At 41.3% G+C, this 15,739-nt stretch overlaps 2 protein-coding genes across 19 annotated transcripts in view; both read right to left on the reverse strand.

Annotated features, from left to right (window-relative positions):
- The window catches only part of sox6 (SRY-box transcription factor 6), a 130,679-nt gene extending 129,319 nt beyond the window's left edge, over positions 1 to 1,360 (reverse strand). For all 6 annotated transcript variants that reach the window (XM_076729072.1, XM_076729048.1, XM_076729064.1 and 3 more), the window contains exon 1: positions 977 to 1,360. The gene's annotated coding sequence lies outside the window, so the exon portion shown is untranslated. The remainder of the gene's footprint in view (positions 1 to 976) is intronic.
- Positions 1,361 to 9,317: 7,957 nt separating this feature from the next.
- plekha7b (pleckstrin homology domain containing, family A member 7b) overlaps positions 9,318 to 15,739 on the reverse strand; it is a 66,016-nt gene continuing 59,594 nt past the window's right edge. For 9 of the 13 annotated variants that reach the window (XM_076728988.1, XM_076728953.1, XM_076728944.1 and 6 more), the window contains 5 exons: positions 14,477 to 14,704; positions 13,690 to 13,823; positions 13,268 to 13,416; positions 10,958 to 11,107; positions 9,336 to 9,475 (listed from right to left, as the gene is read on the reverse strand). In XM_076728988.1, coding sequence (XP_076585103.1) covers positions 10,971 to 11,107; positions 13,268 to 13,416; positions 13,690 to 13,823; positions 14,477 to 14,704 — 648 coding nt within the window. In that variant the 3' untranslated portion in view covers positions 9,336 to 9,475; positions 10,958 to 10,970. Of the gene's footprint in view, positions 9,476 to 10,957; positions 11,108 to 13,022; positions 13,417 to 13,689; positions 13,824 to 14,476; positions 14,705 to 15,739 lie in introns of those variants that run through there. The other 4 variants (XM_076728961.1, XM_076728936.1, XM_076729003.1 and 1 more) reach the window with 2 other exon arrangements.

Below are 15,739 nucleotides of genomic sequence, written 5' to 3' on the forward strand. Positions count from 1 at the left end.
TTTATGGCTTATGCATTCTTTAGAGGTCGATTCCCCTGACCTCCCGAGAAAGTTAAGGAAGAGCAAATTCCCAGGCTGCACGGAGGCCAGAGACTGCGAGTGTCTAACATTAAAAAAAAGGAAAAACTATCAGAGAAAATGTACGGGTGATAGGCAGTTTGGAGGCCAAGCGCCCCGGAATGCGTAAAGGTATAATGAGACGAGCGAAAGCTTCAAATAAACTTGTCCACCTCACATGCAGAGAGGAAACCTACCAGGACGCGCGTCATTGTCAATGAAGAGTACCGCTCTGTGGACAGAAGTGAAACTGCCACCAGCCTAAGAAAGTTACGGGACATGTAAACACAAACACCAAAGCGCTGTCAGCCTTTAAATATTGAACAGTTTCGGACGAATCACCACTTATGGGTGATGTTTAGTGAGACTGTTACCGGTGACAGCGCTCCGGGTTGCTCTTAACGCTTTACAGATGACACAGCGCAGCCTGTGTCCGCTCGCACGGCTTCACGCTGCCGAAATAAACAAAGACAAAAAAAAAATGTAAAAAGATGATTTCAGACCTTCAAATGATGCTTCGGGTTGTGTCGGAGTTTACTTCTGATGGAGTTACACGTTGAGTTTAGCGCGTATTCGCCGATTCTGGGGTGAACCCGAGCGCCTCCGAGCCAGCCCCGCGCCGCTCTCGTATCTCGCATGCAGTCCGCTTGTTTTGGTGAAAGCGACGCATCAAATAACCGCAATAATTAAAGTTTGACAGTCATTCTCCCCGGTACGAAATGCGCGACCAAGCGCAATCTTAACACACACACAACTTTCTAAAAATGGTTTTAAGGAGAAAGAGAGAAAATGCGCGCACTGTGCCGGAACAATTCACTGACAGCGCGTTCGACTTTTAGGAGTCAGCAATAAAACACAAGGTGGAAAAGAGCAGGACAACATAGAGCATGCTGAAAAAAACAGCAAACGTGCTGTTTACCTTGATGATCTGAGCCGTGGAGAAGATGTTTATGCGTCCTTTCCCGTGCGTAAAGACCGCTAGACTATACTACACTTTGTAGAAAATGATCTCTGAGCTATCTGTTGAGCGAAAACTTAGGTCTGCTCACACGGGGCCATATGAGGGGATCCCGTATACTCTCAGTGAAGTTCAGCTGTCCAAAACTACAAGTACCTTTTGTTGTTCGCCTATCTGTTCTTTATCTCCCCCTCTCTCTATCTCTCTCTCTTTCTCTCTGTCCCTCTCTCTCACTCAGACAAGAGAAGACGATGGTAGAGCTGCTGTCAATCTTGGCAATCAATGCGCGCAGCCATGTCGCAAGTATTCAAAGCATTTCCCGTCGTGCAACATCAGAAAGTGAGTGGCCAGGGCATTGATCTGAGGAAGGCAAAGAGGCAGGACTCCCCCCTCCTCCTCCTCCTCCTCCTCCTCCTCCACCTCCTCCTCCTCCCAAACAAGAGATGCGAGAGAGAGAGAGAGAGAGAGAGAGAGAGAGAGAGAGAGAGAGAGAGAGAGAGAGATTTGCGGTGAAATAAAAGTGGGGACAGGGAGGATGGTTGTAGCTGCCCGCAGTTTAGTCAGTTTAATAAGCTAACTTAAATGAACATCAATTAGAGCCACAGCGGCTGCAAAGTTAAAGATGACTTTTTTCTCCCCCCCTCTGGAAATGTAACACTTTCCCTTTTAGTGACGGTGACACGGTTTTATTTATTTTGTTCGAAGACAAATAGCGCATTGACCTCTGCAACTTCAATGAAAGTGTTTCAAATCCTTTAGAGGAAAATACGGTGATGATATGAGGCCACGAGAGAAGGTGAGAGAAGTTCAGGGACTTGTCTAGACTTGTGTGATACGACAGCTTTTATTTGCATACATTCAACCAGCACCGAAAATATACATAACCTTGTTCTTTCATATCAGTTTTTTATACTTTTAATATATATATATATGTTATATGAGGAGCGTTGATTTACACAGCACACAGAGGTCTCCAGCTTCCCTTCAGATATTTGCAAATTTCATGGACTGAAAGTCACATTATGCATCTCAGCGTTTCTAGATTTTAAAATAATTATTTGGACAGATCACCTTGTAAAAAAGTACGATCAACATGCACATTCCTCTCGTCATGCAGGGCGTTCAACATTTATTTTCACGCCGTCTATTTAATAGTAGGTCATTAAAATCGTCACATTCAAAGGACAGGTCGGGAAATAAAAGACACATCCTTGTGACAGGGTCAGTTTTGAGAGTCGTACAATTTAAATTAATAGATCGATTTTAGGAATAAAAATAATGAGTGTGTGATTGTTTGGAAAATATGTCACATGTGAAATGATACGAGAGAAAGTGATATTTTCCAGCATCACATTTAACGTAACTTTTACGGACTGACACGTTTTATTTTTTAGTTGTTGTGTAAAATCCATGCAGGGCTTTTCACACATACGACAGAACTAAAATGTTCAATATATTACATTGGTGCGTTAATTCATAGTCAGTTAATATTATGTCACTGAGATGACATTCATTAAAATAAATCGTGTCGTGTTTTAAAACAGATCCGGGAACAGCCCTTTGACATCTAAAATTAAGGTAAAGGTGCAGCGCAGCACAGATGTTGAGACAATTAGCCAAAAGAAAAAAAAAAAAAAAAAGATTTTGACAATGACACACTTAAGTGTATTGCATGAGCGTGTGTTTTAAATGATCAGCTGCAGTTTGGAGGAGGCCCCGCACAAAATACATTACAACAGGACCGTGCACAAATCAGAGAGGAGTCAACACTGAGAGACAACTGCCGGAAAAGTTGTGATCTATAAATCAGCAGCAGCCTTTTGTGCCGATCACCAGAAAAAGGGACATGCCAACACACATGACAGCGCTCACCCACTGTGACTCCCCGAAAAATGACAGCAGATCATCATGTAGCGCATAATAAGAAATGAGAAAGTTACTTACAAAGAGGGGAGACAGCAGGAGGAAATTCTGATTGTTAACTGCGGTCACATAGAGCTAAGAAAAGAGGGAGGAGGAGGGGAGAGAGAGAGGGAGAGAGAGGGAGAGAGAGAGAGCTACACAAGTCATCCTCAACATGGCATCGGCTCAGGCTCCTGTGCGCCTCACCGTCCCTCTCTTTTGTGTTCAAGGTGAAGTCAAACGCACCACATCTCCATCCAGGAGCATCACAGTGTCCAGATGCGCAGCTGCGTGCCTCAATTCATCTCCTCTTTGCTGTAAGTTTGAAGTCTGCCTCGTTTCTCCTGCAGTGTGTGCCTTTTTCCGGCTGACACTTGCCTAAAGAGGGTGAAAAGAAAGACAGACTTACCTTTCCCAAAGAAACTTTTTCTGCACTTCTGCGGACACTTTGAACTTGAGCGCCTCCTGAGATTCAACAACGTAAAACTAGAGGAATCTAACACCTGTGACCTGTTTCATCGACAGAAAGCTCACACACAGTGAGTGTGCTGAAATCATAGATACCCCTGTGACAATCTAACAGTGTGTTTTTTTTCCTGATCCATGCATGATGATTGTATGTGATGTCTGCTATGAGCGTGCAGGCGTCTCTTGAGGAGCGGACTTACCGGGGCTGAAATGCGTTTCGCGTGTCTCATGCGCCACCTTTTGGACACTGCAGAAAACACATACAGATACCGTCCACTCCGCAAAAATCTGATAACTCTAACAGAGACGAAATCAGAGGATTTGGGCCACAACTTTCAGTTTCTTTTAATATGATCTTTGTGCTGCCTTCCACTGTGATTGAATTTGCTCAGCAGCACCCAGATACAGGCTCACTGTGACGCATCTCAGCACTAAAATAATTTCCTTCAAACACTTGCTGCTTTTGGACTGCATTGTGGCTGCTTCCAAAATGACAATCTGATCTGCATCGGAAGAGGAAAAAAATGATGCAAAAGATTTGCTGAATGTGGTATTTATCACCAGGCTTTAATCTTCACCATGAAAGATGATTATTTATGGGTGCAGCTGAGCAGGTGCCACTGGGTGCCGGGGTAGTTCTCAAAACACAAATATAGACTACTGTTTCTATAAAGGTGACTGTGATGGCTTCCTCTTTAGAGCTCAGATGGCAGCGCGTGAAGCCTGCATGAGGAGCAAAAGACAGTCCAACTTGTTGGGGGGTAAGGCAGACACATTTGCATACCCTGTGAGTCTTTGATGCATCTTGAAATTCAAGTCTAGCCCATAAATATTTTAAAAGGAGGGTGCATGAAAATCAACATTTTTGTTACATTAAATTAACATGTGTTCTTCTCCTGTTCTGCATGGTTAATTAGAGAACGCCATTCAGGCAGTGAGTGAGGATGAGGGGTGGGGGGGTGGGGGGTGGGGGGGCGATGGGGGTGGGGGGCTGCTTTGATTACAGTGCATCGAGAACAGGTTTCAAAGGTGTGCAGCTGATTCATGCTTAGGAGTACAGTGATTTGTATTCTCAATGAGGATTCTCAATTATCTGCATTATAAAAGAAGAAGATTGTAAGAGTTCTGCTTTAGACCTTTGAGCCTGGCATTAAAACAGGCTAACGTGTGTCAGGACTGTAACAATAAGACTTTATTTTAACCCCCTATTTAGCAGTTAGCCTATGAACAGGTAATAGACATTTATTACACACACGATGCAAGCAGAAGAAAAGGACATTTTTAAGTGTTTATTGTCTGTCATATCTTCAGTTGTGTTAAAACCATTATATATCTTAGAATTGTTATTCGTTGTGTAATTTTAATGTCTAGCCCTTGCATACCATTGGTGCACTCTGCATAATCCTTTATCTTTCATTCATATATTCATATGTTGTTTAGCGATCCATCCTGACTTTGCAAAATGTGGTGATGAGCAAACACACCTTTGAATCAATCATCAAGATGTTTACAAACATGGTTTTATAGACCAGTGATAGAATTTGCTGTGTTTAAAGTGTGCAAGGATGTCATGTGGATGAGATCATATCAAGGAGCTGACCTTATCTTAAGAGGCGGTGGAGGGTCTGGGGGAAAAGAGCATTTTTTTTTTGGAGCTCAGCTCAGCATTTATCTCCATGACAATGAGCACAGGAAGTGACTTGAAAATATTAGGAATGACACAGTACATCTATGCACATACTGTAACAAGATTCTCCACGATAAGGAATGACATAACATAAACTTCTGTGAACACCCTGACCTTCCATCAATAAGACGATTCTGCCAGTGATCACAAGCACTGACACGGGCCAGTCGTAAAGGGCCGACATCCACAGATCCAACACAACTGACTCATTATTGAATGCCAAGTTATGCAATTAATTCAAACACTATTTGCATACATGCAAATCGTCTCTCTCCCAATTGGACTTGCAAAGTGGGACGCTCTGTTCTCATTAGTTGACCCAAATCTCTTACTTGTAACTCTGGATTTCATCAAAGTTTAGTCAGGATCTAATATTTCCTTTCAAGTTAACAGAGAAGCACTGATTAATCATGTTGAAATAAGGAGTGCAACATGCCAATTCTAATTATATACTTATCAGGAACACCATCACACAGCCTGTGCCAACACTACTACAAATATACACCCTGTAGTACTCATGAATACACTTAAACTAATCATTTATTGTACTGCGTATTTCAAAAAACATCACCTGCACCGTGTTAAGAATCTTTTAAGGTGGGAAGTTTCATGTAAGAGACAATTTAAGTATGAGTTTTTGCTCTGCTGCTACAACTGCTGTTTTTTTTGAGTATTTCATCAAATCACATTCTTCTTCGGTCCTAATCTGACAGTTACAACTTTATTTTTCTGCATTGATTTATGACTAATGTATCTGGAAAACACTGATGGGAAAAAAGACTGATGCACAATACTGCACTGTAGATCCGTACAGCAGATGCATTTATAGCCTTTTCATTTGAGTCGTTAAGTGTAGTAAATTCCACTTAGATCAGTGTGTATGTGTGCATGGCGCTGCTAGATTAAAGAGGAGGCCCAGGGGCATTTGGTTCATTTACAAAGCAATTGCTTTTATGTACAAAAAGCCCAATTCACTGTAGGTATTGTAAAAGCCTTCCGTTTAAGGAAAATGAGATTAATTCATTGTTTAATGTAACACAGCACCTTCTCAACACACACTTAATCATTTATGTTGAAGGGATTGTGTTCTCTCGCTGTTTAATACATTAAACCCATAAACGTATTATTCAATATTTAATTTTTTCACATTTGTATCATCTCCCAAATGACAAAACCTAAACAGAACTGCTTTGAAAGCCCAGATTACACAGAAGGCATTGTTCTAGGTAGTGCAAATAGTTAGGTCAATGTGGTGCAGCATGACTGTAATTCAGCCTTCCCTTTATTCTTTTTATAGCATGCACGCACGTTGGGAAGAATATTCAGTGATTCATAACTCTTCAATTATTCAACAAATCACCATTCCATTTCTTACATATTAAAAAATGTACCGTATGTGGAGCTTAAAAATGATAAAACAGCATAAAATACTCTTTTGAAATCAAAGCACCTATTGCATCGGCTTCCTTGGTTTTGTATTTGTACAATTGGACTACAATCTCGATCCCCACAGTGTGCAAAGGAGGTGCCGGCTGTGCTTCCACTGTAGTCTAACCCTCAGACATTCACGGCAAGGAACAATAATATTTATGTGATGGAAATAGGTATCACTGGGAATCGATGTAGGATTTCTCCTTTCTCTTTCCCTATCAGGGGAAGAGTCTGAATACGTTACAAATGCAGCGTGCAGTGCAGTGAACAATATAGACCTGAGAACAAGGTCAGACTCCTCTGCGTGGTCTCAATAGGCTCTTCTTTTCAACCACAGAGCTGGCAAAAAGGAAGCCTGACAAAAAAAGTCAAAGGTTTAACCTGATCAGTGTCGCTTTAAAAATCATACCTTCAAAGGCAGTTTTTACATCTGTGATTTCAAAGGATTTTATTTGTTATCGTTTACTTCAGCAAAAACTACTCTGGAACAAACATCCCTGTCAGAGAACTGAGCTGAGTGTGTCTGAGTAGAAGAAGCATTTCTGAAGCCAGTAAGTATTTAGTAAAGGATTAATGCGGGAGGCCTTGATTGCGTTTAACAGAACAGGACCCAATTAGCATAATAGGCCCTCTTTCATTCTCTTTGAAGTCCAGAGCATAGAATAACAAATGTATATGAACCACCAGCCAAACGTCAATACATGGAAATGCCACAATCCTCAGTGGAGGGTCTTGGGTGAATTTTTGCAGAAGGAGGGAAAAACATCCCATTTTATTGCAAAATAAGCAGAACAGAGGATGCGATGGGTCTTCTAGCCACCAGGGCCAGCAGGCGCTGTGGGGCCCCCGATCCTGGAGGAGAGATGGAGGCAGAGAGGATGTGGTTGCTGAGGGAGGTGCATCCTCCTCTCAGGTGTTTTTCAAAGCACACCACGACGCAGACGAGTGAAATTGCCCTCCAATTAAACACGAAGACGTCACTTGGGAGGGAGCCACAGCACAATGGATCACCATGAGACAAGGGAGATGAGGGCGCTGAGTCAATTAAAAGTGCGTGCATCACGTCCGATCAGCGTACGTATCAGGGTGATTCACGGCAGAAGTAACGTGATAAATATTTGTGCTGAAAACAGCAGGATTTGCTCATAACAGCACCGTCACACTGTCTATTTAGAAACATTCTCTATATTCCTTTCTTTTTGAATCAGAAGTTCAATACATGTATTTCTCAGAGGTTTCTTTTACAATTGCAATGGAGACATAGTTCATGATTTAAAGATATGAATTCTGTACTTCAGAATCCAGAGTTATTAGTATCCACCTTCTTGGTTGAAAATACACGGAATTAAAAATGCTCTTTTGAGATGGAAAAAGCTTTGAACTTAAGAAACATTTCAAGAAGCCTCTCTCTTTTTTGTATTGAAAGTTCACCTCCTTTGAGCATACCATAGTTTGGTTCCCTTTCCAAATAATAGAATGAAGTTTAATAGGTCAAGGCAATCAATGTGGAGGTTCAAACAGAATCTCGGAGCTATGATGACTGCACATTTTGTACTTCTCCTTTGTACATGATTAGAATAAAGATACAGCCGATAAACGTTTCGGGGAAATATAATAATGAAAAAAAAAAGCTCTTTTAGGTGAAAAGTTAAGTAAAACTTGCTTTTCTTAAGTCTAATTTCTCAATCAGAAGAAGAGTAATGCATGTTTGGAATGTATTCGTACATCTGTGTACACTTCACTGTGCAGCTCCTGCCGTGGAAATCAGTGACAATGACAAGTGAATTTGATGACTTTCAAACCATTGCGACCTTGTGAGATTTTTTTGATGACTGATGGCTCCAGTGTTGATAATAAACTTTAGTTCTCATTGAGAACTGTTTTTCAATACGGCTCATTTGGGAGCCGAAGGTACATTAGTCGGACTCTTACTGTTCGTGATGGAGGAATGCCAAAGCATTTCATGTCATGTCATGCTTCTTTTGATTTGTTGGTTGAACAGCATCAGTGACTTCCACTGAAGTCAATTATAAGGACGTGGAAGCAGTGTCATAAACAACTTCCCCTTTATCGCTAAGATAGATAGATACCTTATTCATCCTCAAGGTAAAGGTGGGAGGACAGAAGGTCGTGATGAATTTCTATATCGCAGAATTCTCTACTTTTGGCTCGTTTGATATTGACATCGGACAGCTGAGCCTGTTTCAGCTCACTCAAATAAAAATGAAATAGATGTTAATAAATATGAAATAAAACGCAAAAAAATAATAAAATAAATACATATGTGATGAACCAGGTATTGTGTTAATATCTTTAATATTCACATTGTTATAAAGTTCCATTGTGCAACCTTCCCCAGTCACACAGAAAATATGTTAAAGGTTATTTTCATCCTGATGTAAGCAAAAATAAAATTCATTTTGGCAAGCTAAAAGGAGACTGGCAGTGCTACAGGTACATACATATGATATTTCAAGTGGTTTGGTGTAAGAATATTATCTGAGTTTTGACAAAAAATACTACCATCATGACACATTTAGTACCTCTTGTTATTCTGTACCTGACCAAAAAAAAAAAAAATCCCAGTTTAGATCACACTGCAAGTAAAAGCAATTCATTCATACCTTGAAAACATGATAAAGTGTACAATTCAAAGTGCAGTAACATGTAGAAAATGTTTTTTTTTTTATTGTCATGAGATTAACATTTGTTAGACTCATCCGTAGTTAATAAGCACAGCAGCTCCCACCGCAAACTCTTCCCTTTCCCCGTCGCTTCCAGCAACTAGAAACACTTTGATGAGTCAATGCTGCGTGAGCCACAGAGAGCAGGTTACATGTTTAGTACGGTTCTCGTACTGCTGAATGGAAAGGCGTAAATGTTCAAAATCAAACAAAATCCTCTTTTCTTGCAGGATCCAGCTGTCTGTTCTCATCACGGTGTAGCACCTCAGTGTCCAGAAATTGCTTGAGCTGGGAGGCGTCAAGAGAGGAAGACAAAGTGAGTACAAGAACAGTAAATATCAGAAAACAAGAGAACAGCAGAGCTCATCAAACAGAAATAATCCTGGAGTGTTGCATGAGACAAAAAAGCTGGATAAATACTGGTGTGTTCAGGCTCCCGCTGTCTTTAAAGAGGTTACTCCTGTCCACCATTAACCAAATACTTTTTCCCCTCTTGACGTTGAGAATGTTAAAAAGTCAAGCAAACGCAAAACCTAAACCCACTACGATACATGTGCATGGCTAAAAGGGACAGTGAAGGAGGTTCATTTCTTATATTCTCACACAAAAGGCAGTTCTGCTGCCTGGCTGTTTAGCCATGGAATTAATAAATATATGAATGAGCGTCTTCTTCATGGTGTACTCCTACATTCATAGCATACACAGAATGAATCTCTCATACTCCTCAATGTGCCAGTTCTCCATGTGAAAGCGCTTCGCTACTGTGAAGGTTGCATTTCTGCTGTTTGTTAACAATATTGTAACATGACATAAATCCAGTAGAGTAGTAGATCCTGTACGTCTTTCTGATCTTCAGCAGTGAACACAAAACTACAAAACAGCTACCCTTCACAGCCCACCTCTAACAGCTGATCTGAGCGTGGGACGTGAGAGCTACAGGGAAAAAAGTTTTGGGAAAAATAAGAATCGCGCAGCACGACAACACATGCAGTCACACAAGGAATGAGGATTGGTTATAGTTTCTATAATAACACAAAGTCCCAGGTCAAAGGTCAAACACAGCTCCACTTTTGCCACTGCGTGTGTGTTGATTTATCTGAATACTTTATAGATTGCACCGATTTGTTTCATCCCTATCTGTCCATGGAGGGCTAATGATCATGTAAATAAATCACATGCAAATCACAAACAAAATTGAGTAATCAGATATTTGCCAGTAGTGGCTGATGCATGAAGGATTTTTAATGAGGCTGTGAAATGACACAAACCCTCTTTTTACAGTAACAACAGTGATATCTAGTGGGTTTTTTGTTTTTTTTTGTTTTTTTCCCCTGAATTATCGCTGCCAGGCTACAGATGGGGAGCTAATTGGTGCTGTGGAATGCAGCTGTGCTGACTGCTGAACTGTCAAGGTGCTAAATCAAAAGGTGTCTCTTTTGTTAATTATACACAATGCTCCAAACAGTCATGTTCGTTTGAGCCCTTCCTTTCCTCAACCATCCATAAATATTTTGGCAGTGGTACAAAAAGGAATAAAAAAAAAAAAAAAAAACTAAACAATTTACACACAATTATCACAGTGGGATGAGCAGACTGCCTGCAGATGTTTGTTTGGATTATAATGGGCTTCCCTAACCCAGACAAGATGCATTCCCTACAATCACAGCAGAGCATGCAGCGAGGTGCGAAGCACACAGGAGCCCCCCTGTCAGAGAGAATTAGTGAGGCCTCAAACACATCAGCACCGTAAAACATGCAGCTAGGCCTTACTTTATTTCTCGGATTAGACAAACGTGTAGTGAATCCCGTTGCTTAGAGGAGAGGGAGGCGCCAGAGACACAGGAGGAAGAGGAGGAGGCAGGGGAGGGGGTGGGGGTGGGGGCGGGGGAGGAGGGGTGGGGATGTTAGCCTGTGCTGGAACTACGGAGGAAAGGACAGAAGGGAAACAGAGAGGGAGGAAAGGACATTGGTTGTTAGTCAAATGGACAATTCTGGGACGGCTCAGAGGCTGCAGTGACGGACGGAGCTGAGAACTGTTGTCTGAAAGGACACACGACCATCAAAGTGTTCAAGATCTGTCAACCTCAGCTTCCTGTGCTCGGCTTGCTAATGACACTGAGGGCTGGCGACACGGATACAATCTAATAACACTGTGTAGTCATCGTTTTTCTATCGGTACTCTGGGAAAAGTTGACTGAGAAACCTTTTGTTAAAATAACAAGACGAGAATGTTTAATCCACCTAATCCTCACTGATGCAAAATTTCTGTAAATCCAGAACTGAAAATAATGATGGCTGCAGTCCAAGCATAAAGACAAATGTATCTATCTCTCTATCTGATTTCTAAATCACATTCAGTGATGAAAGATACTGGAAAAATGAAAAATATGAAATTGCAAATACATGAAATTACACATTACACAATCAAAAGAAGATTCAGCTAACAATTCTTTTTATCAATTAATCTGCCCATCATTCCCTCTCATCAGCTGGTCATTTTCTTTGTAAAGCCTCATATTGTCCCAAAGCCTAATGTGGCGTCTTCGAATGCCTTGTTTTGTCTGACCATTGTTTCAAAGTTTACTATCATACTTGACCAAGAAAGCGCTTCATTTCACGTGAAAAGCTTAAATCAGCTAAACTTTGGCTTTTTTGCTTGAAGAACAAAAACAAAATTGCTTTCTAAATCACCAAAGTAGTTGCTGATTTTTAGATGCTTCTCAAATGTGTGCTGATAAAACAGTTCTCTGCTGATTTTACAACGCGCACACGATTTCAGACAACACGTGTTTTTGATCCAGACTCCCAAAGAGGGAATGATTTGAAGGTGTCTGATGAGATGAAAGTCATAGAATGGTGTGAATGTCTGCAGTTAATATCACCTTCACCATCAGTCATTTATTGTGATCTGCACGCAGCGGCGTGCTTTATTCCTTCATCATTTCAACATTTCATCAACTTTAAAAAAAAAAAAAAGCCATTAATAGTTTAAGAGGCACTACACGAGGAAGTTTATTTTGCAGATCATTAATATTTCGCAGATAAATTAGAGGTTCTTTTCAGTATTCCCGACAAGTAATTACAAAATACCAAATTTAGAATAACAAATTCAACAATCAAAAACACCTTTTTGATATATACTGTACGGAATTTCCACGCTTCATTTTCCTGCTTTTATGCCGGCATTATTGAAGTCTCTCATGCATAATACTGTGAAAAAGACGCTTCTTTTAATTCAGGGTTTTGAAAGTGCACCGGCATACCTTACTTTAACACCAAAGGGAGAGAAAGTCATTGATTCAGTCTCCACTGACAAGATGCCACCAGTTATATTCTCTGACATTTCTCTATGCTGGAAATAATGTTATAATTGTTGACTTTGCCTCACTGTGCATATTAAGCTTCCACACACGCTGACAGCTTGAGTGTTACTGTGTGTGACAGATATATGTGTGTGCGCGTGAGTGTGTGTGTGTGTGTGTGTGTGTGTGTGTGTGTGTGAGGCAGACGGACTGACAACCTGGTGCAGCTCCAGTGAAAATGAACTTGCCTGTCTGCTGTAGAGTATGAAAAAGATGAAAAGTGAGCGCAGTGTCTTTTATGCAGGTTCAGAGCTACGTTCAAAGCAGCAGCGATGGTATGCAGAAGGAGAGCAGAGTTTGACTGGGTCATTGATCAGCACACAAAATGGCCTCATCAAGCGATTCCTCCCCTGTCTGAAAGATTCTACATGGATCGCAATTAGAAGCTATCAGCGCTCCTAAGAAGGAATAATGTTCAGTTATTAGAAAATGAACAGCCTCATTGCTTGACTCTGCACCTTACGCCCCTCTCATCTCCACCCCATCAATCCAGAATTCTCCCTATTACCCCATCTTCTACCTAAAGATGTCAATGTGATGCTGGGAGAAAATTCACTGAAGCTGTCAGTGCTGATACACATTTTTTTTTTTTTTTTGACAGATAGTAATTATTTCTGTAAGTGTTTCTGTGGAATAATAATTTTACACTCCTTTATAAAGCAAAGACATATAAACCCACAACAACAGAAAACCACTTGAAATGGTATAAATAACTGACCTGCGACCAGTTTGCTCTTGAGCGAAGCCTCCGAGGCGAGGGCGTAGGACATGGTGATGATCCTCTCCTGCTCCTGCAGAGCTGAGTCCAGCGCCACCAGCCCCACCTCTGGCTTGTCCACAGGCACTGCAGATGCTAAGTTTTGCACACTGTCCCAAGCACAAAGAGTTAAAAGACCAAGCTGACCAGAAATAATGCATTAATTATTAATAACAAGGAAATGCATTGATTGGTGTGAGGCTGTTTTCCGGCCACATGTCAGAGTTACAGTCCAGGCTCCAATTTCGCCCCTTGCTCATGGACATGGGAAAGGGTGGATGGTTGGCAACAAAGAGCCTGAACCTGCATTTAACTGGTTTCTTTGCAAACTTCCTGAAACCCCAGAATCAGCCATTTATTTTATCTCATTGTATTTAATTTACCTGGACTTTGCTAAGATGCTCTTGATGCGCTCCACCTTGCGATGGCGATCCTCCACCTCCTGCGGGCTAAGAGGCTCCTCGGGCTCTGAATCTATGTAGCGCTCCGGGATCAACACTTTCTGAGGCTTGGAAAGCTACACGACACAGATACGATGTGTGTTAAGACCAAAGCTGAGGGAAAACAATGTTCACTGAGCTAAGCCTACAACAAGGAGTTAAACTGCTCTTGGACATTTAGCAACTTGGTTAAAACTGCAAAAAATATTTGGTCTAACACAGAGCAGACACAATGTGGCTGCAGGTCAGGCATCATTATTCTCTAAGTTATTTTTAAGTAATATTTGATGTCTGTCTACTATCACTGAATTGGCCGTGCAAAGGTTTGTTCGTTCTTATACTGCTGACCAAAAGGGGGTGCTCATGGGATGATACCGTGCTCTTTGCTAGAACCTAAAAAAACGTCATTTCCAGCAGAAAATATGTCAGAAATGTATGTACTGCTTAGTCAGCAAACATGTGTTACCCTCCACTGCGTGCTTTAGAACGAAACCTGCGATCAAGTTCAGGCAGACAGCTGCTCGTTTAGCTCAGCACCCGCCTGATGAGAGTCCAATCACGCAGGACGGAGGAAAGAGAGCTTGTGGACTCGACTGTACATAAACAATTTTATACAACCCTGAGTCCAAAAAAAGCTGACAGTGTCTCAGTGTGTGCTCAACGTTCAGTTGAACAGGAGGAAAAATCAAATGTACAGATGTATTCCTTTGCTGAGACGAAGATATCTCACCTCTTTGTTAAGGTCCACGTCATAGTCTAGTGGTTCCAGGTCGACCTCGTGGGTGAGAGGGGTTGTGGCCGTAGAGCGGAAGGTCAGCCATTCGTCAGACTGCGAGCGGGGTCTCTCTTTGTGCTCGGGAGGTCTTTCCTCCCCCTGAACACTCCTAACGCTCTGCGCCTCCTCCCCCTGAACGGCCCTCTCGAGCAACTGCAGGTCAAAGTCCTGCTCTCTCTTCCACTGGACAACGCACAGAGGAAACAAAACAGACTGTGAAACACATGACAGGATGCTGCCATCAGGTTGTCTTGTTCATCAAGTAAATGTGAAAGTTTCACTTGCCTTCACACACTATTTCACGTAACAAGTACTGTGCAACACTCTAGTTATCACTGGTTACTGGCTGCAGAGAGACAGAGTGTGTGTTTGTGTGCGAACACGTGTGAAAAAGGGAAAAAAAGAGCATGCATCGATACATCTGAGATATATATGCATGCTGATGTGAAACTGAAAGCTCTCAAATCACAGCATGCTGTAAACCCTCTACAACAGTGACAAAGATGACAGCAGGCTGACACTGAAACAAACAGGGAAGATCACTTCACTCATTCTGATGACAGTTTCACCAAACACCACCATATCGTATGTATTCAGGGGAAAATGTATGATAAATAAAAAAACATGGCAATGTGAGTTCATTAGAAAATTATGTTTATTTATTTCCAAACATTCACATTTGAAAAAGGAAGAGCTCTTATAACTAACAATTAATTTGAAGATAGAAACGCGGAGCAAACACTGAAATCACTTAACCATTTGAAATGGATGTCATACACATTAGTACTGTCTAAATAAAAGCCTGGGAAATGGGACGACAATAGGCCCCAATCCACTAATACTGAGACCATCTTTATGTTCATTTAAGTAAAAAAAAATGAAAAAAGAAAAAAGAAAAATGCCATAATTAGGTTGAGATGAGTAAGTTTAAGTAGGCTTTGTTGAGTGTATGTCAATGTTTTGGTCAGTAGAAAATAAGAAGGCACTTTCTTTCTCTTTCTCTCTCTCTCTCTCTCTCTCTCACACACACACACACACACACACACACACACACATTGGGGACATTACATAGACTTGCATCCATTTCCTGGAGACTTACCGTAACCATAACCATAAACACTGCTTGACTAACCCTAACCTTAACCCCAGTCCTCACCCTAAAATATAATGATTTACATTATGGGGTCTTGCCTTTTGTCCCCATAAGGAAGGCAAGTC

Source organism: Chaetodon auriga, chromosome 1 (genome assembly GCF_051107435.1).
Source record: "Chaetodon auriga isolate fChaAug3 chromosome 1, fChaAug3.hap1, whole genome shotgun sequence".
NCBI classification, from domain to species: Eukaryota; Metazoa; Chordata; class Actinopteri; order Chaetodontiformes; family Chaetodontidae; genus Chaetodon; species Chaetodon auriga.